Source organism: Melospiza georgiana, chromosome 7 (assembly GCF_028018845.1).
Source record: "Melospiza georgiana isolate bMelGeo1 chromosome 7, bMelGeo1.pri, whole genome shotgun sequence".
Taxonomy (NCBI): domain Eukaryota; kingdom Metazoa; phylum Chordata; class Aves; order Passeriformes; family Passerellidae; genus Melospiza; species Melospiza georgiana.
In genome coordinates this window covers 10,354,022-10,376,395 of record NC_080436.1, presented here as the reverse complement: position 1 = coordinate 10,376,395, position 22,374 = coordinate 10,354,022, and the positions used below count along the sequence as shown (strand labels likewise).

Genomic DNA, 22,374 nt, shown 5'->3' with positions numbered 1-22,374 from the left:
GATTTGAAGCAAACAGCAACTGTGTTTTTTAATGTTTTGGGGTTTTCTCCTAAAGAATCCATCCTGTATTTTCTTATAATACAATGCAGATTTTCTAGAGTCAGGATGGTTAGAAAGAGCACCACAAAGCTGAGCAAATATGCTTAGGCATAAAATCTTCCTTTTTCTACATATGTTTTTGTAAAACCAGACTTTAAAATGGAGTAAATAGATATTTAAATAATGGCTAAACTGACTTCCCAACAACTACATTTATTTCCTAGGGGCCAGTTGGTTCTCGTGGACCAGAGGGACCTCCAGGCAAACCTGGTGAAGATGTAAGTTTGTTATTCTTTGTATCTTGTTTTATTTTTAATAAAACAAACATTGGCATCTGTGAGGCAGTGACTAACCAGCAGATGTGCCTGTTCTAACTACTATTGTCTGCTTTCCTTTGTAATTGTACTCATTAAATCCAGCATCTCAGCTGTGAATCTTGGCAACCATTTCCCAACCCCTCCTTTCTTTTCCTTATGTGTCATCATCATACCTAAAGTCTAGCACCATCTCTATTTCTTGCCTCACTAAGTTCTTAACTGAGATAATCTTTCTTGAAATCAAACTTCAAAATAAATCACAGGGAGTCATTTGGAGGCATCTCCTTTTTTTTGGGATTGCATGTTGGGTTAGAAGAGCTGTAATGGCAGCACACACATGTGTCTGGATAAGATTTTAGTATTTGATTTATTTTTAAAATTATAATTGATTATGTTCCTAACTGATTTTTTTTTCTTTATCCATGTATGCATACATATATATGTAAAATGTATGTTTTCTATATATTATATGGGTGTATATGTACTGCTCAACAGTAGCCCAAGACCTTACTGGTGGGTGTATGTTAGTAGTTTGCAAATCACACAAAATCCATCTAACTGTAATTTATAGCTTGGAAATTAGTTAGAAAACTGCAGATGCCATTTTAGTATAGAAATTAATTGTGTAACAGCTATCTTCCCATTAAACTGTACAAGGTTAAGACTCCTTGGCAATAGTTAACTCTCAGTGCAGGGAAGTCAAATCTTGACACTGCTCTAAGAACTTCCTCCATTTCCTTTGTTTGGGTGTCTTTAATTGCATTTGTGAAGCCCTTTGCCTTCTCTCTGACCTGAAATTATTTTTCTGAAGCCTTTCATATTCCTGCTTTCTGATGTCCTGGGTTTATTTGAACTGACTGATGCATCTAAAGGAATATTTGGCTGTGACTCTGGTGGGCTTTGATTATTCTTCAAAATATACTTGTTGATTTCACCATATTGTTTTTCCTATTGCAATTCACAGAAAATAGTCACTGTCCTAGAATTTATACATGTATTAAAACATTTAAACAGAAGGAGAGTCACAAGCTACAATGCAGGTAGTTTTAAATTGCTGTTCCAGTGGGAAATAACAGCAATTTGATGTTCTGTGTGAAGATGACAGAAAGTTGACTCATTAATTCCCAGGAAAACCAGGTGGCAGCACCATCTCCTGATGACTGGGATGCATTGTGGGTTCAGCCTTCAGTTTTCCCAGTTCTTGGTTAAAAACCCTTTGTGAGTTAATGTGTCTAATACTCATTTGCTAGGCACATATGTAGTTGATTTATGTCGCTGACATTGTTACAGCAAAGAGAGTGCATAATACTGATGTGAATGTCCTCATTTGTTTGAGTGGAAGAATGATACACAAAGTCCATTTTCAAATCTCTTGTTTTAATGTGTTCCTTTTCTCTTTCCTTAGGGTGAACCTGGTAGACCAGGACAAACCGGTGAGCCTGGATTTCCAGGATCTCCAGTAAGAGCATGATAATTGAAATTTTAGCAGAATAATCATTTGTCATCATATGACACTTGTTCCTTATTGCTTCATCCTGATGTGACTCATCAGTATTGCTTTTAATTATGAGTGCAAAGTTCTGCCATTCAGTATCTGAAGTCCTTAGCTCACTCCTAGGCTCCAGGCTGGTGTTTGCTTTGTTGCTGAGTGGATAACTGTTGTTATCTGAGATTTCTGCTCTAAATTCATCCATGTATGATTTGTATGAATTGCCAATATTCTGACACAAGGCACTTCTGTTAGCCTTTCCAGAGAAATTTAGTAGGAAGCTAATTGCAAGAGAGCTTTGGTTTAGTTGCTAAATATGTTTTGGTAGCCGTTGTTTATCATGTTTCTGGACTGACATAGTATGAAAGAAAGAACAGGTACAGATTGCAGGTCGAAGTTTCTAGTTCATTTTAAGTGTTTGCTCTGAATTTTGATCTCAGCCTAATTAATGTTTGTCCATATTAACCCTCAAAACTTGACCTGCTACTCATTTTATTTCATTATTTTGGTGAAATTTGAACTTTGATCACACAACAATATAAATGATGAAGCTTTTAATATCAGTGAAAATGTGTATCATGCTGAGAATAACTTCAAGGCTGTATCATCTGTGCGCTGCTCAAATGCTGTTCCTCACTATGATGAAGGTGAAGGAGTGTTAGCAATATTAGTATTGCTGCTGCCCTTATCCCTGTTAATACCATGATTGCTGGGTTTATCTGCAGAATCAGGATTATATTTGTGTTTTTTTTTTTCCTACCTAGGGCCCTCGAGGCTTTCCTGGTGCTCCTGGTCTCCCAGGTCTCAAGGGTCACCGGGTAAGAGACAAGGTTTCCCTCTGATATAGATGATATTTCCTGGCACTTTCAGAATGAAGATTTTTCTTTGTATCTGTGCAGAATTTGCCTACACTACAGACGAGGCAGCTGTAGCAGAAATACTGGCATTTGAGAGAAAGGGGACCTTGCAGAAAATCAGTACAATTCCCCTTTAAGCTGACCTTTGTATTACATGCTCCAGTGCTTTTTTACTCTATTTCAAATGTTCTGGGAATCTGGAAGGAGCTTGCATGAGCCCTGCCAAGCTTCAGGAGGCGCAAACCTGGCAGTTCTCTCACTTTGTTGGCAAGTCTTACATTAGGGTGGGGAACTTGAGAGGTGGATATGTTTGCAACATGGAGTGATTACAAATTACCAAGTTTTCTGGCCAGAATTTTACTTCAGGGAGGAATAAATTGGTTTCCTATGGCTCAGAGACTCCTCCTTGTTGTTTTAGGATTTTTTTTTAAACTTTTTTGTTTTTAAAAGGAAACCAAATCCAGGGAAATGTACCTTGTACAAATGGTTTCCATTTAGGAAATGTTTAAAAACTTTTATTCCATCTTTTTTTTTTCTTCTTTATTTTTTCTTTTCTTACTCTTACCACTTCAGATCCATTCTTAATACTTTAATATCAAGTTACTTTAGCAATAATAGTGGGACTGCTCTCTATGTGTACATATATAAATACAATTTCTTTATATTTTTATAACTCACAGGGATTGAAAGGCCTTGATGGTCCAAAAGGTGAAATTGGAGCAGCTGGAGCAAAGGTATGTTTATGGCCAAAACAAATAAATGATTAAGCATGTTTTGTGTAATACCAAAATCCTGAAAGGCAGGAGATCTTTTGAACACAGCTTTGTACCCTCTCTGACCTTTATGTGGGGGATAGAATTCAAAGGTGCCAGTCCCAGCTGCAGCTGGGGCTGCTTTAGGCCTGTGAGGGGTCACTGGGTGAGCTGAGTGCTCCATTTGTGACATGTGTGTAATACTGAAGAGCAGAGTCTGTTAACAAAGGACGCATGCACATCTTGCAGTTCTCCGCTTGGACAGTTCATGGTTCTTGTTGGCTCTATGGCACCAAGTTGAACTTTTTTTAATATAACCAAATAAAATAATGCATAACTAAAACCTGACTATCCTCTTTTAAATTGTGATAGATTGGCTTAAAAGAAACAGGCATTGGAAAGGAGATGTATTGTAATCAAACAGACTGTTTTATTAGTTTATTCTTAGAATTTTTGATCTCCATTGGCACTGCACCACTCTTACAACTTCAGATCAAAGCAGTGGTAATGCAGGATAGCCAGCTGGAGTCAGTCCTTTCAAGATAGGTTAAAAGATGTTTTAAAGGAGAATAGAACACTTTTTTCAGGATATTTCACTTTCATCAGTTCTGATGCTGAAACATTTTTGGCCTGGCATAGGTGATAATTGAATGTGGGAGAGAATTATTCCTTTAGATTTAAAAAGTAGTAAATGAAGTGAATCTTCCAAAATCTAAAGTTAAGTGTGAGATTAGTAGTTAAGGAGAGTTTGTGTAAGAAAAGACTTCTTTCCTAAGATTGCCTACCACTTTCTGTGGAGGCAACAACAGCAGCAGTTTTGGCAGAGAACACATAAACACTGAGAACACATAAAGATGGCATTTCCATCAGAATGGGGAGCAGTGTCCTTACCAGGTGTGATGCACACAGGTACCTGTGCAAAGCTGCCCCTGAGGTCCAACATAAGCACAGAGGACAGGGGTAGATGTGACTCAATTATCCTTTAACCCATTTCTCTAATAATTTCATTTCTTTTTCTAGGGAGAGTCTGGACCAACGGGAGCCATGGGTCCAACAGGTCCTCTAGTGAGTGTCACATGCAGAAGTGTTTGTTGCAGAAGTGATTGTCAATACTACTGCCAGTGGGAATTGCAGGGCTTTGATACTTGTATTTGAGCTTGTGGAGCTGAACTTTATCTTCATGAAGGCTTGGTTTCTGCTACTCTGACAGTGAATTTGGTCCACTGTACGCTGTTCCTCCCCTCCATTCACAGACGTAGGTAATAATGGTAAATCAGAAGGTTCAGCAGAGAGTTGGCTGTAGGTGTGGTGATGGTTCCCAACTCACATAAGTGTAGGGTGATAGTGTTTTCTTTTGCATGTTGATGCCTCATATGGAGAGACTTCAACGTGAGAAATACTGGCTTGGGTTGCTCTGAGGTAGAACTGGAGTAATTTAGATCAGGAATGAACTGGCTAAGAAAACCATTGACAGAGGATTTTGGAGGTTATGGTGAGGATAAGTATGCATGACCTGGAAGTGAAATGGAGAAACTTTTTTTTAGAATAATTTTCATTCACATGTGGTTTTGGACAACTGAATATGCATGGGTAGTGTTACATGACAAAAATTGACTCTCACCAGTGCTCCTGGAAGTAAAGCTTCTTTCTGATATCAGATAATGGAATTTCTCTGTGAAGCACTATGTTGTGTGTAGAATGTAATATCCCTGAAGTGGAATCTAATTTGTGAATGAGATTTAGTGAAAGAAGTTACATTATTGTCACTGGTAAGTATATAAAGAATTTATTCTAATGTGTTTAAAACTGGAAATACTGTTGGAAGGGAAAAATAGAAATTACAGTTTATTAAATTTCCACTGGGCAAGCCTGTGAAGCTGTAAGGATTTTTATGAGCTGCTACTTCTTTTCTGCTATAGGACAAGATAAGTTACTCCTGCAGGGGTAAAAAAAAACAACCCTTTTTTATTCTGACATGATGACTCCTGAATAATGCACTTTTTGTTCTTTCTTCAAGGGACCTAGGGGAATGCCAGGAGAAAGAGGACGAATTGGACCACAGGGTGCCCCTGTAAGTAGAATCTTCCTTCTCTCTTGTAATTCTTCTCTAGTTAAATTTAAATCCCTGAGCCTGAAAGTGTTAGTTCATGTGACTTGCCAGTCACTGATGTTGTGAGCTCTGCCATCACTTAAGAAAGTTAAGGCTGAGCAGTTTTGTGGGGTGAGATCTATACCATAAATTTAAAAGTTAAAAACAGTTTTAAAATGAGAGTGGTAACTATATGGTAACTTCTCATAGCAGAGCTGCCCATGAGTCCAGATACCCTTACAGCATGATTTTCTGGGATACCAAAATGTCTTCTATGTTTCTGTTGGATTTCTTGTGAGAGATTCTTTTCAGCAAAAATTACTGAACGGGAAATAATGTTTCCATTTTGTCTGGAAAAAGGTTTAAAATGAAAGTTAAGATTAAGTCTTTCAATTTAGATTTCTATTTAGATTAAATATAAAAATTTAATTTCAGATAATAAGGCTATCTTCTTTAAAATATTTTGATTTTCAGCAAAAAGAGAGATTATCCTTGACATAATATCATATTTGAATTAGAACTTTAATCTTGCTGCTTTTGCATCCAGTGTCAAGTATTGTTTTTCTGGCATTTCTCCCCATGACTTTTATATGATCCACTTGTGTCATGTGCCCCATACAATGACACTGTCAAAATATTGTCCTTTCTGAAAATAGAGAAATCCATTAACTCAAATGGAAGCATAATTTCTTCCAGAAGTTTTCCATGCCAGTGTTTGGAGGAATGTGCAATCCATCATTTCTTCAATCACCTTTGTATATATCGTTTTATCACAAATGCTGACAATAAATAATTAAAAAGTAGGTAGAGTTCTTACAAATGCTCTGTGTTTTTTATTTTCCTGTCTAGGGTGGACGTGGCCAGCATGGTATGCCTGGGAAGCCAGGCCCAATGGTAAGTGATTGGTTCTCAATCAACCACTTTTTCACTCTGTATTTCCACTTGCCTTTTGACACTCCCAGAAAAAAAGAAAAAAGTTGGCAGTTGCTGGTATCAGTTAAGTGCATCTGGAATTAATTATCCGAGAATGATTCCTTGTTCTACTCATTTTAGTTTTAGTGCTGCCCTCTGCAAAATTTTCCTCTGTAGTTTACTTCATCTAAAGGTTTTAATTTGCAGAGGAGCTGGCCATAGCCTCTCCTGGGGAGGTAATGCTCTGCTGCTCTTATGGAGCCCCTATGGTGGGGAGGAAAGTGCCTCAAGTGCATGCGCTGCAATATAAAGCGGTTCATAATTGAATTTTATCTTCCTTCACTTGCAAAGCTGGCAAATGAGGCTTGTTGTCAGCAAGAAGAAAGGCACTCACTGATAGCACAACTTGCTCCCTGCAATTGTTCCATTACCAGATGTGTAAAAGGGTCTTTTAATTAAGGACAGTCACTGTTTGATCTGAAGGACAGAGGCCTGTGTCTGAATGTCTGCCAAGCTGAGAAAGCCTGGCTTGCAGGGCTGTTGAAGTTCTCCCACCATGGCAGCAGGGCTGCAGAGGAAGACATGGCTGTTTACACTCACACTGTCAGTGTAGCAATGCTGGTTTTGATCCCACAGCCCAATCTCTCTGCATTTGCAGAATACATTTGTGTGAATTCACATGAGTGGGGGATGTTTCTAACACACAGCTAATTTTGCGTTGCTTTTGTATGTGAAAAACTGGTGATGTTTTTGTACTATTTGTGCAAGGCCAACTTCCACTTTAAAAATGTGGTATTTATGTTTGCTTTTTTTTCTGAAAGCATCACTTGTAGGTTATGGATAACAGCTTCTACCCATTGATATAGTCAGCCTTTACCATTTTGTGATGTTCAGCTTAGAAAAAACCAAAAACCAACAAACATCCCAAAAGCACTGCACAAAAAAAACCCCCTCAAAACCCTAAACCACACCTGCTTGCAGTTAGAATTTCATTCTGTGCATACTCTTTATTTACTTGTGGCAAAGTTCTGAGAAAACTTCATTTACCTGTGTCATCTTAATGAACAGACTGTTTTATTAAACACTTCATGAAGAAATAATTAACTGTAATAGAAGCTCAAATGATGAGTGTAGGTGCCTAAAAGCTACACAACTCAATTATTTAGTGTATCATGAAGGAAAGATTAGTTGTTAGGAAAACCTTTCAAACATAGAAAATATTCTTTTCAGTATTTAAACTATAAAGTTAAAGGAAGCTGGGTGGCAAGCTGTGAGGTTTTACATGAAGCTTGTAATTTTTCTTTGGCTTAAAATGTGAGCTCAGCTTCACTGGACATGATAAGTGGTTGGCTAATATTTTTGGAAAATCCCATCAAGTGTCACAAGGGAGATACTCGTCCTGAATGCACATGTTTCTCACTGGAGAAAGCGTTACTGAAATGTGTTGTTATTTGGGTCAGTGCAGTGGTACAGCTTAATCCTGGAACTCTTCCTGCAACAAGAGAGAGATTTGGCAGACTTTATTTGTGATCCAATAAACTGGGACATAGGTTTTCAAAAATATACTTGGTGAGCTGTTGCATCAGTTCTGTAGAAATCCAGTGCAAGGTCACGGCAGAAATGTTGTCTGTAATTAATGCTCAGTGGGACAGATTGTTCTGATTAAGTTTGTCAGGAGAGCTTTATTAGGTACAACATTTTTTCTCAGCATGAATCATATTTTACAAAAAGACAGAAAATCAGGAAAAGATAAAAAGGAATTATCTGGGACCAGTGTTGCAGTGAGTATTGATAACCACTGTGTGCCGCCCTCCCAAGCCTTTGCAATACAGTAGAAAGTTCTCTTGAATGTCTTGTACAGCACAAGAGACATTATGGAAATGGAAACATCTTTATCTCCCTAGCCCTGAAATTTTGATACAAGGTCTGTTTTTTACAGCTTTCAAGTGGATTTGCCTGTGAGTTTAGGAATCTTAATACTATAATTGTTCACCGTGAATTGTGTACATTGCAATTCAGGCATTAATAGGTGAATCAAGAGCTGTAGCTTTGCTGAAGTCAGCAAACACATTATTAAAGAACTGCACCATAATTCCATAAAATGTGTATGTATCTCTTAAAAACCTGATATTTATAGTTATTCTGGTTTTGTTATAACCAAATGTTTTATGACTAAAAAGTACAGGTAATTCTAGACCCACATTTACCCAGTGATAGGATACTAATCTGTGTGATCTAAGTCACTGAATTACAGCTTTGTGTCTGTCTTTTCTAGGGACCACTTGGTATAACTGGATCTCCAGGTTTTCCTGGTATTCCTGGCATAAAGGTAAAAAAAAATGAGTGTTTTTTTAAAATGTCTAACAACACACAACTAAAAATGTGTACTAGACTGCACAGAGCTCAGGCTGACATGGGTACAGATCCCCAGGAGCTGTTGTCAAATCAGTCTTACTCAAGACCTTCAGACAGAAGATAAAACCCAAAGCCAAATGAAGCAATTGCAATTCACCACTGTTAAGATACTGTGCTTTCCCTTTTGCGCATGTCAAGGGGTGATTATAAGATGACTGCCATGCTGTGCTTCAGGAATCTTGTCCAGAATATTCAAAGAATAGCAAGATACATTGCTAGAAGTGAGGTTGGGAGGACAGGTCGAAGACAATATGGAGACAGAACCTTCTAGTGCTGAAACTTCTAGTTTTGGCCAAGAACACTTTTTGGGATGGTCTAGACTGGTAAGAGGGAAATGCCTGAACCCCAACAGAGATGTGCAGTTCATCAAGTTCATCACAACAGAGCCAATTACAGGTACTCAGGTACTACCTTTGTGGCTTGGAGTGATTGGGCTGTGAGATGAAAAACTCTCTATGTGGCACTTCCCTCTCTTGCTTTGCAAGAAAGTCTTGGGTTTTTTTGTTTTGGTTTTTTTTTTTGGTGGTTTTTTTTTTTGTTTTGTTTTGTTTTTTTGGTTTTGTTTTTTTTTTTTTTTTTTTTGCTTCTTAGCCTTGAGTCAATGTCTTCAGAGACAGAAAAGACAACTCATACCACTTCCTTATAGTTCTTATACATGCCCTGCCTCCAGCTGTTCCTCTTTGTACCTTTACACTCCTAAAACCCTAAAACATGATAAGAAAATGTTATACAAGAAGAAACTCTCAATTGGTCAGGTAGCCAAGATCAGCAGATGTTTTTGTGTTGTTGTGAAGCTGGCAAGATTCATGACACTGTTTGGAAACAAGTCTTAATAACAGTATCAACTTAATCATAGAGTCATAGAAGAGCAGATTGGAATAGGACCTCTAGAATCATCTGCTCCAACTGCTCCAACCTTTCTTAGAAAAAGCACAGTCTAGACAAGAGGAATGTACAGTTAAATGATAGCCCTTGTAGTGCATGTCATAAAATGTTTTAGTATGGCTCAGCATGATTTTACCTAAGGAAATGTTTCAAAAAGCTGTCACATGATGAATCACTTAGAGCTTTTGAAAAGGAGAAGCTACCTTCAGTTAGATCATCTGATGATGTAAAATTGGAATAGTTGAACTCATAAAAGCTCAGCAGATTATACAACGAAGATGTGGACTTGTTTTATGACAATGTGATATTAGTAGGCATCAGTTCCAAAAGGCATATTTCCTATATAAAATTAAAATTCAAAGAAGATGCTGGGAGGAATTTTTTATCATCCAGTCTAATCTTACAGGGATTTAATTGTATTAATGTATGTACAGATATTTAATGTAGTTTCTGTAACAGTGAGTTCATCTGTACTGTGCAAAAAAGAAAAAAAACAGCAAACCAAATCAACCAATCCCAGATATGTTGCCATATCTAAATCTTAACAGCCTTGCTGTTAATGAAGGTAGAAAAAACTTGTAAAATTACGGACACTTAGTGGGATTTTAGAGAGACAGGCCTGTTTTTGATCCTATTTGGACTCCTGGATAGTGCTGCTTTTCTGCAAAGTTTCCTTGTCTTGTATATATTAAGAAAAAGTCCTGTCTATACTTTTAATGTTCTCATTCACCTAGAAGTAATAGAAGCAAAATTAGGTAAGCAAAATTTCATTTTAAGGGTAATAAACTATTTGAAACATTAATTGTTTTCTTGTTATAAGCTCAGTATTCCTCTTGAATTACTTTATAGTGTTGCATTTTAGAGCAAAATAATCTGAAGTTGTCTTCTCATGTGGCATCCTAGGGTGAAGCAGGTCCAACAGGTCCTCGAGGTCCTGAAGGTCCTCAAGGACAAAGAGGTGAAACGGGTCCCCAGGGCCCAGCTGGGTCACAAGGTCTTCCTGTAAGTGCATTGAATTGAGTTCCTCAGGGGTCAGCTTGTGCCTGTTCACCTGTTTATGGGGATTTTTAGTGCCCTGACAGAGTTTTACTCAAATGAGACCTCTTTTCCTTTTCCCAAGGAAAAGAGGTCTCATTCATTGGTTTTGTGCTTTTTTTATTGACAATACCTATTTGTTGTTTTATTACAAGTTGGAAAACTGAAAGTTGCACAATCTCAATACACTCTCAATCCTCAAAGAATTTAAAACTTAAGCTTCAACATAAGATCTTCAGCATTAAAAATTACATAAACTTGTATGCATTATTGCTCTTTTTAGCATTTGCGTATGTTGCTACATTTATTTTATAGCCTTTATTTTCTGGTCTTGTAAAGCGGATAAAATAGCTATCTTCTCCTTTTGTGATTGATGCCCATCTCATTAAAATGATTTCTAATGATTGGTACCTTATCTTTAGGGTGCTGAAGGGACAGATGGTTCCCCTGGTGCAAAGGGCCCTACTGTAAGTAATCATATTTCCTGTTGAAGAAAGTGTGTAAGTTAATTTCTTCTATTTCCTTCTTTTGGTTGTGTTTCCTTACTGTGCTTCCTGTTTGTATTTGTAGGGATCCCCAGGCACTGGAGGCCCCCCTGGATTATCAGGCCCCCCTGGTTCCCCAGGACCACAGGGCAGCACTGGCCCCCCCGGGATTCGAGGCCAGCCGGTAACGGGGTCTTTGTCCCTTTGGGAATTGTAGTGCCTGGCACGTGTCACTCCATGGAACTGAAGCAGGGATTAGCAGTGGGCTTCCTTAAATACAGCAGTAGCATACTCAGATCCTGTCAATCTGCTGTGTATCCAAAATACCACTGCTTTGAAAAAGAATTGTGTCTTTATAAACCTTGGAAAAGAGATTTATTTAAGTTTTATATTGATAACATAATAATAAACAACCATAATGGTAAAGACAAACCATTATAAGCATCATATTATACTGCCTATAATTAGTCACTAAACTAGGAAATGTTTGTTTTATGGCATACTACAAAGTGATGAAGTGGTTTATGCAGACTTTTAACTTTCCTGGTGCTATTCATGTGTTTGTTTTCAGGGAGACCCTGGTGTCCCAGGTTTCAAGGGAGAAGCAGGACCCAAAGGTGAACCTGTAAGTCTCCATATGCTTTTTAAGATGAAGAGGAAACACAGAGGCTTATAACTATGTAATTTTTGGGAGAAAACCAACTCTGCAGAGTTTGACTTGGTTTATCAACCAATCTTCAGCTTTTCTTTTTCACCAGTTTAATAGTCATGTATTATCTGACAAAAATATAGAGGTGAAGTAATAGTTTCTTTACCACTGTCTTCTCCTTTGAAAATTTCTATTAGTCTCACTGAATTTTGACTCCTTTGCAGCTTGACAAAATACAAATTATTGTGGGTGGTTATAACAAGCAGTGTCCAGCCCATCTGCAGAATTACAGCTTATTAGCTTATAAACATTGTAAAAGAGAAAAGCAGATGCTGAAAAGCTGTTATTTTTAACTGGTCCAAGACCTAACTGTTTTCTTCTCCTTTATTTGGAAAAATGTTTATAGTGTCCAGAAGACAGTCTGTTTCAATATGCCTGAGAAATGGTGAGCTTAACAATGTTTTTTAAAATAACATTTTATTCTCACTAGGGCCCACAAGGTCCCCAGGGTCCTATTGGCCCCATAGGTGAAGAAGGGAAAAGAGGTCCTCGAGGTGATCCAGGGTCAGTAGGTCCACCAGGTCCTGTTGGAGAGAGGGTAAGAAATCTACAGGAATAATATGTCTTAAGAGATGCACTGCTAAGCTGAAAAACCTTTTGACCTCCTCATGGATGTTCTTACAGCTAGATTGTGGGTGTAGTCAAACCTTATTTTTCTAGCAGTAGTTACTACTGTGTATTGTTTTTTTTTACACTGAATACTTTAATGTGGAGATTCAGTGCCTAGGGTAGTATAGTAGGAGAAAGGATGGAGATAGGACAAGTTCATTGCAGAATTTTTCCTACACCTGCACAACTGCCCTTCTTTGCTTTCAATGAGGCTGTTCACACAGAAGGAGCTGTCCAGCGTGCAAGAATGAGACACTGATATTTTTACCAGTCTTAAGCCATAAACTCATCCCTCGCTCCCCAAGTTAAAGTACTGAAGTAAGAAAATTGTAAGGAAATGAACTGAATCTTCAATCCACAAATCTGGTCCTTTATTTGTAATAACCTATATAAAAATTAAGATAATTGTCTCATACCTACTGCTTTTCCTAGGGTGCTCCTGGAAACCGTGGTTTCCCAGGTTCTGATGGCTTGCCTGGACCAAAGGTAAATTAAATATAAGTGTCCATATTTTACTGTGGAGTTTGTTAAATCTTCATACATCCAGATATGTAAAAAGGAAGTGTTCCATTAAAAATGTCTGCTTCTGGGCAAACAGGCAGATCCAATTTACAAATGCTAAAAGGGGATCTGAATGTTTTGAGACAAAAATTTTTCGGGAAAAGTCACTTTCAGTTCTCATGATGTTCAGCTGTGCTTGCTTGTCCCTGGCTTAAAGCTCCCTTGTTTTGAAATGTGCACAATAAAGGATTGACCTGTTCTACTCCTATATTGCTTTATGTGTTACTGTGTAGGAGGGGGCTCTGTGAAAAATTGCCTATTCTTTCTGTGTGGTGTGATTTTCTAGACTTTGCCCTTAAAAAGATGGGTTTATCTGGCTTTCCTAACTGCTCTTACACTTCCAAGGAAATGACTCACACTGGCATTTGACTAGTACTTCTGTAAATTCCTACCTTCTTAGTAAAAATATAGGGATTCTAAAATGCTTATATAAACTTGCTTGAAGGAGGAGAATCTTTTAAATAATAATTTTGGGGAGAAAAGATAATAATTAGAAAACTAATAATAGTAAAAATATTAATGATTTGTAACTTTGTTTGTAAAAATAGGTCCTTAATAGAAGATAATGTTTTATTTCACCTGCTGCTCTGTCACTGCTCTAGATGTTAACTAGTAGCTCAATTGTGTCTTTCTAGGGAGCCCAAGGAGAGCGTGGTCCAGCAGGATCTTCTGGACCTAAAGGAGGTCAGGGAGATCCTGGACGTCCTGGTGAGCCTGGCCTTCCAGGTGCAAGGGTAAGGGACTTCTAGCAGTACCCTATAAACTGTGGTACCTGTCATTTTCCAAAGGCAGCAGTGAATGCTGGGGAATTCAGAAGCTGTTCTGCAAGGGCAGACTAGTTTCAGTGGGGCTAAAGGCAAAAAGACCTGTCTTTATTTCCTGCTGATGGTGAGAAACACAGGTTTTGTCTTAGAATAAAGGAGAAATAGCCCTGATTGAGAACAGCTGATGCAAGTGAAGGACATGTGTTTGTAAAGCACAGTTGCTACAGGTAACATGGATTGAAGGCCAACCTTCATTAAATTGTTGATTGATAACATGGAAGATTGAGTGGTACATATCACCTAGAGATTTTTTTACCAGGAAAATTTTTGGAGGAAAATTCAAAATATCAGAAAAAGGGGATAAAGGGAGCAGTAAAATGTGATATAGTTCATGGCAGAAATAAAGATGAGCCTGTGAGAAGCTTAAGAGGTGTAAAGCAAGAAAGAATAGGAAGAAGAAAAATCAAAGACAGTGAGAGATGAAACTGAAAAGTGAATAAAAAATTAAGACCTTTAACATGTAGAAGTTTGTGCTATAGCAGTAATCAAGCATTTTTTTGGGATTTTTTAATGTTTCTTGATTGTTATAGAATTATAGACCAAACCCTAACATGAATACTGTTCCTGCTTTTAGGGTTTGACAGGAAATCCAGGTGTTCAAGGCCCTGAAGGAAAACTTGGCCCCTTGGTAAGTGACAAAAATTAGTCTTTTCAGTTTATGTCACAGTAATTCAAAGGTCCTACCTCACTGAAATTGCCTTTATTAACCTGAGTTTTCTTTATTTATTAAGGCTATTCTTCTCTTTTGATAGTTCATTTTACATTCCTAACTTCAAAATTAGTACCAATAACATTTGTTTAGTTTTGTCTGTATCACAGTGTCTCTTGCTTACCTGCTGCTCCATCATTGTTAAATGTTTGAACTAAATATTTTCCTAGTTGAGGCTTTGGACATATTTTCCTAGTTGATGCATGGACACAGTAAATTATTTTTTACATGATTCAGTTCTAGTAATTGCATAGCATTTGGTTAAATCCAGCAGTATGGCTATTGCTGTGTCTGCTGTAAAGACATTTTGACTGATAAGTGAAGACCCAAGCCAGGTTAATGTTATTTTCTTTATATATACAAGCATTTTCTTGGGATTAATAAATTCATATGAATAAATATGAATAAATATATTTAGAATTTAATGTGGAAAATGCTTTATCTCTGCAGGGTGCTCCTGGGGAAGATGGACGTCCAGGCCCAGGAGGTTCCATAGGAATCAGAGGCCAGCCAGGCAGCATGGGCCTTCCTGGGCCCAAGGGTAGTAGTGTGAGTATGGCAATCCCTTTTTGACTTGAACCATTTCTGTATATTTTATGGGTGAAAAATATCTAAACCTGGTCATTTTTATTTCTGCAATTTAGGGTGATCCTGGAAAGCCTGGAGAAGCAGGCAATGCAGGAGTCCCAGGACAGAGAGTGAGTGTGGCTGTTATTTGCAGTGGTTATGGAAAATGGTGCTTTTCTGTTATGTGTGTTCACTACACAAGATTTCTTCCCCTGTCATTTTAATGTAGGGAGCCCCTGGCAAAGATGGTGAAGTTGGCCCTTCTGGTCCTGTTGGCCCACCAGTAAGTCAGTTTTTACCTCTCTGCCTGCCTGCCTGCCTGGTACTCTATTTACTCACTCCTCTTTTGACTTCTATTCTTATCAATCTTCATGCCAGTTGCTGATTCCAAGCAAAAAATTCCAAGAACATTTAAAGAAAAGTTGTCTTAGAAAAATTGCCAGCTTTGTATTAAAATATATATATTAGTAGTCTAATTGCTTTTACTAACCTTTGCAAAAATAGTGCAAGGAGTAAAAAATTATCATAGTTAATTTTCACATCTTTCTTGGTTTTAATGGAACTGAATATTTTCCTTTTACCAGAGAACCTTTAGGGGAAGGTTTTGAAAGAAATTATACACATCTTGTTACATCTTTTAGATAGGCTATCTTGTCCTGGGATAAGTAAAAATGTATAGTGAATAAATACATAATTGAAAATATGCATATTCAGAGAAAAGAAAAAATTGTGGAGCCTGCCTATATTCCTTTTCTGTTTACTTATTACTTCCTTTTGTGTAGGGTCTGGCAGGAGAAAGAGGAGAACAAGGCCCTCCAGGTCCTACAGGGTTTCAGGTATGTGTCTTTTTTTAAAAATTAAAAAATAAACAGCCATGTCTTTATCAACTTAAATTGGAGAAATTCAATCAAATTATGCATAATATAACTTCAGAACTAAGGCAAGGAGATTCAGAATAATTAATGATCCATAATTTCATATCAGCTGTGCACTAAACCAAACTGGCAAAGGCTTAAACACCAGCTCTGAATCCCTTGAGAGGACCTTTGATGCCAATCAGTTTTAATTTGAAGATTTTCCAAAAAAGTTCCAAATATGTAGCAAAATAATTGTCTTGATAATGAAGTTTTAATTAAATCAATATCTGTTTATAGAGAACTTTATTTCTAGGGCTGAGATGTCCTGCCAATGTTAAGGAAGGGCTGGTATCTGCTTTGGAGAGGGGGAAACTTTTTGGTGCAATATTCATGTAACTCTTTCCTTTGGGAGTCTCTGAGAGTGTGCTCTTGTACTGAGTGTACTGCATCATTCATGATCTTGGTGTCCTAGTTAAGTCTGGATTTACATAACTTTCTATCATATTAGTGACCATTTTATTTACTTTTTACAGGGCTTGCCTGGGCCACCAGGTCCTCCAGGTGAGGGAGGAAAACCAGGTGATCAGGTAATGTATGTGTAACATAACATTAAAAAAAATACAATTTAGAAAGTAGTTTTATGTTTTTTTCTCTCTATAATTGAATTTCCCATTCTGTTTCAAAATACTTACTGATTGATGTAGTCTGCAAGCTGTCTAAGAACTGTTTTGCCATAAAATAATTATGAGAATCTGTGTTCTTGGACTGAGCTGGACTATCACCTCTTGTCATTGACAGATAGGATTTAGAACTGGCCATCTACATTCACAGTACTTTGGAAATAAAAATATTTGTCTCTAATATTCATAACTATAAAGTTATGAATAATGATTTCATTCTAATGGTGAATTTTGTTTTTAGGGCGTGCCTGGAGATCCTGGAGCTGTTGGTCCATTGGGCCCCAGGGTAAGTGTTTTCTTTTAGAGTTTAATATTCATAACAGCTCTCTGAGGTTGGAAGTTGATGCATGCCATAGACTTTAACAGCTAAAGTCAGTATTTGACCTTTTCCCCCACCAACAAAATGAACAAAATGGTTTTAAATATGGATATGTTTTAAGATAGTTTCTGTAAAATCTACCACCTTTAATGATTTTGTAGCTCCTGAAGTGGTGTTGACTACTACCTGCTAGATGATTTGGTTCATGCTGTGAATTGAGAGTTTTTAGTTTGCTGAACAACATATTTCCCCCACCTCTAACAGCAAAAGCATAAAGCTAGTTATTATTTAATCAGTTCTTCTAGAATTTTTTCACAGGCTCTGCTGCACTTTTGGTGTATTTAGGATTTTGTCTACCAGAATTCTACCCTGCCTTGTAAATAAATTACAATCTTCCATTTTGTAGGGAGAACGTGGCAATCCAGGGGAAAGGGGAGAACCAGGTGCCTCAGGTCTCCAGGGTGAAAAGGGGATGGCTGGAGGCCATGGTCCTGATGGCCCAAAGGTAAACTGAGTAGAGATTTGCATTGCTGCAGTGATGTGATGTATAATTTTGATCATTTGCATGAACATAAGAGAGATTTTTAATTATAAATATAAAGGCATCTCCGTTGCATAAGGAAGGACACACAATTCCAGTTATAACAATATTAAAGACTGGCAACATACTTAAATGTTGAGAATTGGGTACTGTAGAACTGGGCAAAGCCATTTCTGGGCTGCAGAAAACCTTCTAGCAATGTTGTAAGAGCCATGCTAATTTACACAAAGACACTTGGCAGGGCTAAGCAGTTAAAAGGAAATGCTGAAAGCTTCATGGCTGCATGCATGTACCTGCTGTGGATGTAACTAGGCCGGCAAAGTCAGGTCAAGCAGGGAGTGCCTCTAGTTATGTGAGACCTGTAACAGACACGAGCATCTCTGCCCCTGGCAACTTCTCCCTGTACCTAGTTTCTATACTAAACCTATGTGACATCAAGGTCAAGGCAGAAAGATGCTCAAGCTTCTCTTTTTGTCTGTTTTCATCTCCAGTATGCACGGATTAAATATTAATGTATTTGGAAGAACTACGGTATTACAGTTGGACTTCCTGAGTAACACAATGGGAAAAGAAAAGTATTTGGATGTGAATAAAGTCCAAATTTCAGATAAAATTATTACTTAAAACTGTACCTCAGAGACTTCAACACAGGCACAACATGTTCTGCAGCCTGGAGACAAAGATGCTTCTCAGATGAAGAGGCAACAACTTGTCTTTTGTTCCAGGGAAGCCCAGGCCCTAGTGGGACACCTGGAGATCCAGGACCACCAGGCCTTCAGGGCATGCCTGGAGAGAGAGGGATTGCTGGAACACCTGGCCCTAAGGGTGATAGAGTAAGTGTTCATTGCTGTCCTCCTGAGTAGCATGACCTGTCCCTTAACACTGCAGTTGTTCCAGGGAATGACCTGCACAGCATTCCATGCCATAACTGGGACTTTCTGGGTGTTTTCCATAGGGTGGCGTAGGTGAGAAAGGTGCTGAAGGTACAGCTGGCAACGATGGGGCAAGAGTAAGTAAATCTGTCCTTCCTTTTAGACCTACTCTTCACACACTGTTTGTTTACTGTGCTAGGGGACTCAGCTTGTGGAGTTAAACACTATGCAGTGTTATGTTATGTCATACATTTACAGTCATTACCTCACCCTCCAAATCTTCAAGTTTTTCAAGACTGCTGTGCAAAACGTTTTGTGGTCTCTGTGTTCCAAGCCCCTATTTGGTATCATCAGTAATGCAAGTTAAGAGCTCAATGGAAAGGATTCACAGTTGATTTGGGATTCGTCTAAGTTGACTCTAGTAAAAAATATGAACAAATGAGCAGACAGATCTTCCAGATCTCAGTTTTGGACTAAGACTCCTCCTCGTTGTCTCCATCGAGTTGCCTACAATCTGTCCTAAATTTCACAGGTGAAAATTCCTGTCAATGTACTAAACTTCACATAAGCAGAAAGTTGCTGGCACTTTTAGAAAGTTTTGAATCTCCATTGCATTAATAAGGTCTCTAGTCTGCTCAAGCTGTGTTCAAGACACATTGCACACACTCTGCTGCACAGACCAACTGTCCAATAATCTCAGTTGCACTGGTTTTCTTTGTGTGGACTGACCATTTTTCCTTCCCAGAAGTTATTTGAGTTACTTTTTACATGAATTGAGAATGTATCTGAGGTTCTTGAGTTGTGCAAACCAGTTGGAGTACTAGCTGCTAAGCATTTGGAAATCTGAGGTACAGTCAAAATACAAGGATCCTGTCTAGACTACATTTATTGTTAAAGAGGAAATTTATTTTTGAGAAACTCTATTATACAGAAGCTCTAATAAAGTTATCAAGTGTGAGCTGGAACTGGTTATCTAAATCAAACATTATCCAAAGATACAGAGCAGTTCTTAGTGATTGTAAGGGATATTTAGAGCTTATGGTAGTTAATGAACAGGTGAAGTAATGGTGAGCTGAAGGATCTTTATGTGGAGTTGGTGGGTTTGGAAGGAGAGTTTGCAACATATTTGCCTGCCTTATGAAGAGATAAAGAACATTTTTGCATAGTTTGTAAGATTAAAATGAATCTTCAGAAAAAGTGATGGATACTTTAATTTAAGAAGTGAAATACTAACATAAAAGAAACCGAACACTGCAGGTGGGAAAAAAAGACTTGATTCCTTTTTGAGAGAATAAAATAAAGCTGGGACTTTTGGGTTTTTTTGTATTATTGGCCTTATTCATGAATACTGCATAAAGCAGATGGTGAACTTAGAGAAGAAATAGGGAATGAAGGAAAGCAGATCTTTTGTGGGGAGTTTGGTCGTTAGGAGAGAAAATGCAAGTTAATTTTAGATAAAGAAGATTAAAGATGTTTCCAGAGATAAAGTAGAATTCAAAGGAATGAAAAAGGGAATGGTAATATATGAGGAGTTTTAAACTGTCTTTTTTGGAGCATCACTTTTCTAACTTACTTTCATCTTAATTTGTTCAAAAGGGTCTCCCTGGTCCAATAGGCCCAATGGGTCCAGCAGGTCCCACTGGTGAAAAGGTAAACAGATTTTTATTCCTTTCTCTACTGAAGTTCCTTAATATTATCAGACTTCATTAGCATTTTAATGACCAAACAAGTTAGTTACTTGGGAAATAAAATTCTTTTATTTTATTTTAAGGGTGAACCAGGTCCTCGAGGTCTAGTTGGTCCTCCTGGTTCCCGTGGAAACCCTGTGAGTAAACATAATTTTTTTTTGGTCTGGTATAAGTTAACAATACCTAATGCTGATCCAAACTCCAGGCATTTTTCTTATTTGCTGATATATTTTCCCCTTTTTCTTTCCCTTTCTCTGTAGCCAAGTGTGAAGTTCTGACTTGTTGCTGTGCACTTGCAAAAGTATTACCAGATTTTCTTCCTGTGACCTACACTTGTTTTAGGGCAAACTTTATAGAGTCACCCTCACTTACCTCACTCCTGAAACGATGCCACCACTTGTAATTGTGTCAATGTTTTTAAAAGCATGCCCCTAGCAGATACCACTGCACATAAACAAATATTTAATGGGCAAAGTGCAGAGGTAATCCTTAGTTCATCCAGTTATGTAACTCTTGTCATCTTCCATCTATTAGTGATTTGAAGTATTTTAAGGGTTGACTTCAATTAGGGAATTAGAGGCCAGCTCAGCCCTTCTAGATCCTTCACACTGCTTGAAATTGATTATGTCCCTGTCATAAATCAGAACACTCTTATTTCCAGTACAACTTGGAGCAGCTTCCACCCTTTTAGGGAGTGCTGGAATTGGCAGCCTTCAGCTACTTCTTTTCCAAGCAAATGTTGAATGGAAACCTCAGTCAAAGCCTGTTGTGACCTTATAGAAGAGTACATCTTTGAACTACTGTGTTTTTTCCCCAGTGTGATTGGAGTGGTAGGTTGAATGCAGTGTGTGCTCTTTGGTCATCCCTGAAAGGGGTGGGTTGTGACCAGAATTTCTACCAATGCTGTTTTAATACTCACCTGTGCCTTCCATCTCTGAATTCTGAAAGCTCAATACAGTCTTGAATGCATGGCAACTTTTAACATCATAGGTAACATTATTTTCTGATTAAAAGATCATTTGATTCTGATTAATAGAACAAAAGTATAATGACACTTATGGTAGTAAATAGTTAGCATCCTTTCTGATATATTGAACTCTAACTGATACTATCTGTAGAAAGATGGTTTTTAAATACAGCTATTTCAATTTTTCTGCCCAGGGTTCCCGAGGAGAGAATGGCCCAACTGGTGCTGTTGGTTTTGCTGGCCCCCCGGTATGTGTTTTGAACACTAATGAGTTTCCTTTCCTCATGCTTTGACAGACTTAATTTCCTTCATTATGAATAATATTGTGGTGTTCTGGATCAGGAGTCTTATTTTTGCTGCAAAAAGAGCTGTTCTTTCTCCCATCAGTATATCAAGTGAAGGAAAGGGCCAACAAGCACCCTAGACAGCTAAAAAGTGGTTTTCTTGTTAGGATTATGTAATTGCTCACCAGATTTCATATTTTCATTAGCATGTTATGTTGTTCCTTTGAGATTAAAATAAGGGAAGTTTAAATGTTTCTACTGAAGGTAGCAAAGATTTTTGCCATGAGTAGTGAAGGCTGGAATGAGGTGATGGACCAGATGGACTGGAATACCCTAAGGTTTCCTACAGTCTAAGTATCCTGTTTCAGGATCCCTTTCACAGTCTTGCACCTGCTTCCCTTGACGGGAAAAAAAGACAATGTTTTGTAGCTGCTGAGGAAAATAGAAAATCTAAAGAGAAGAAAAATGTGAGCTAGAGAGGTAAAATATTTAAAATGGAAATACTGGCTTCACAGAATGTTTAGAAAATGTAATATGTGGCTTTCTAATGACCATGCTGAATTGTTAAACAAATACAGTGTTTTCTGGACTGATTTTTAGCCCTGGTATTTTTATTTTTACCCTTTAAAAATTCTCTACAGAATTATTTTGTTAGGAAAGATTTGGTGTTGCCTGCCCTGATGTTTCTTCTAAATAATTTTTCTTATAGGGCCCTGATGGTCAGCCTGGTGTCAAAGGTGAACCTGGAGAACCTGGACAGAAAGGAGATGCTGGATCTCCAGGACCACAGGGTCTTGCTGGGTCTCACGGTCCCCCAGTAAGTACAAATAAAATCCTCTCAGAACCAGTGACATGGGCTGATCTTGTTAATTTAAAAAAAATTCTGGGTGTTCACTATCATCCCTCTCTTTC

The 22,374-nt window shown here is 37.9% G+C and overlaps 1 protein-coding gene across 1 annotated transcript in view; it reads left to right on the top strand.

Annotated features, from left to right (window-relative positions):
* Positions 1–22,374, top strand: part of COL5A2 (collagen type V alpha 2 chain) — a 96,993-nt gene that overhangs the window by 62,247 nt on the left and 12,372 nt on the right. The window contains exons 11-39 of the mRNA XM_058028291.1: positions 264–317; positions 1,762–1,815; positions 2,610–2,663; positions 3,383–3,436; positions 4,475–4,519; positions 5,472–5,525; positions 6,393–6,437; positions 8,731–8,784; positions 10,659–10,757; positions 11,213–11,257; positions 11,361–11,459; positions 11,847–11,900; positions 12,415–12,522; positions 13,026–13,079; positions 13,790–13,888; positions 14,553–14,606; positions 15,138–15,236; positions 15,332–15,385; positions 15,484–15,537; positions 16,037–16,090; positions 16,645–16,698; positions 17,033–17,077; positions 17,517–17,615; positions 18,377–18,484; positions 18,607–18,660; positions 20,120–20,173; positions 20,295–20,348; positions 21,373–21,426; positions 22,172–22,279. Of these exons, the coding sequence (XP_057884274.1) occupies positions 264–317; positions 1,762–1,815; positions 2,610–2,663; positions 3,383–3,436; positions 4,475–4,519; positions 5,472–5,525; positions 6,393–6,437; positions 8,731–8,784; positions 10,659–10,757; positions 11,213–11,257; positions 11,361–11,459; positions 11,847–11,900; positions 12,415–12,522; positions 13,026–13,079; positions 13,790–13,888; positions 14,553–14,606; positions 15,138–15,236; positions 15,332–15,385; positions 15,484–15,537; positions 16,037–16,090; positions 16,645–16,698; positions 17,033–17,077; positions 17,517–17,615; positions 18,377–18,484; positions 18,607–18,660; positions 20,120–20,173; positions 20,295–20,348; positions 21,373–21,426; positions 22,172–22,279 (1,917 nt within the window). The remainder of the gene's footprint in view (positions 1–263; positions 318–1,761; positions 1,816–2,609; positions 2,664–3,382; positions 3,437–4,474; positions 4,520–5,471; positions 5,526–6,392; positions 6,438–8,730; positions 8,785–10,658; positions 10,758–11,212; positions 11,258–11,360; positions 11,460–11,846; positions 11,901–12,414; positions 12,523–13,025; positions 13,080–13,789; positions 13,889–14,552; positions 14,607–15,137; positions 15,237–15,331; positions 15,386–15,483; positions 15,538–16,036; positions 16,091–16,644; positions 16,699–17,032; positions 17,078–17,516; positions 17,616–18,376; positions 18,485–18,606; positions 18,661–20,119; positions 20,174–20,294; positions 20,349–21,372; positions 21,427–22,171; positions 22,280–22,374) is intronic.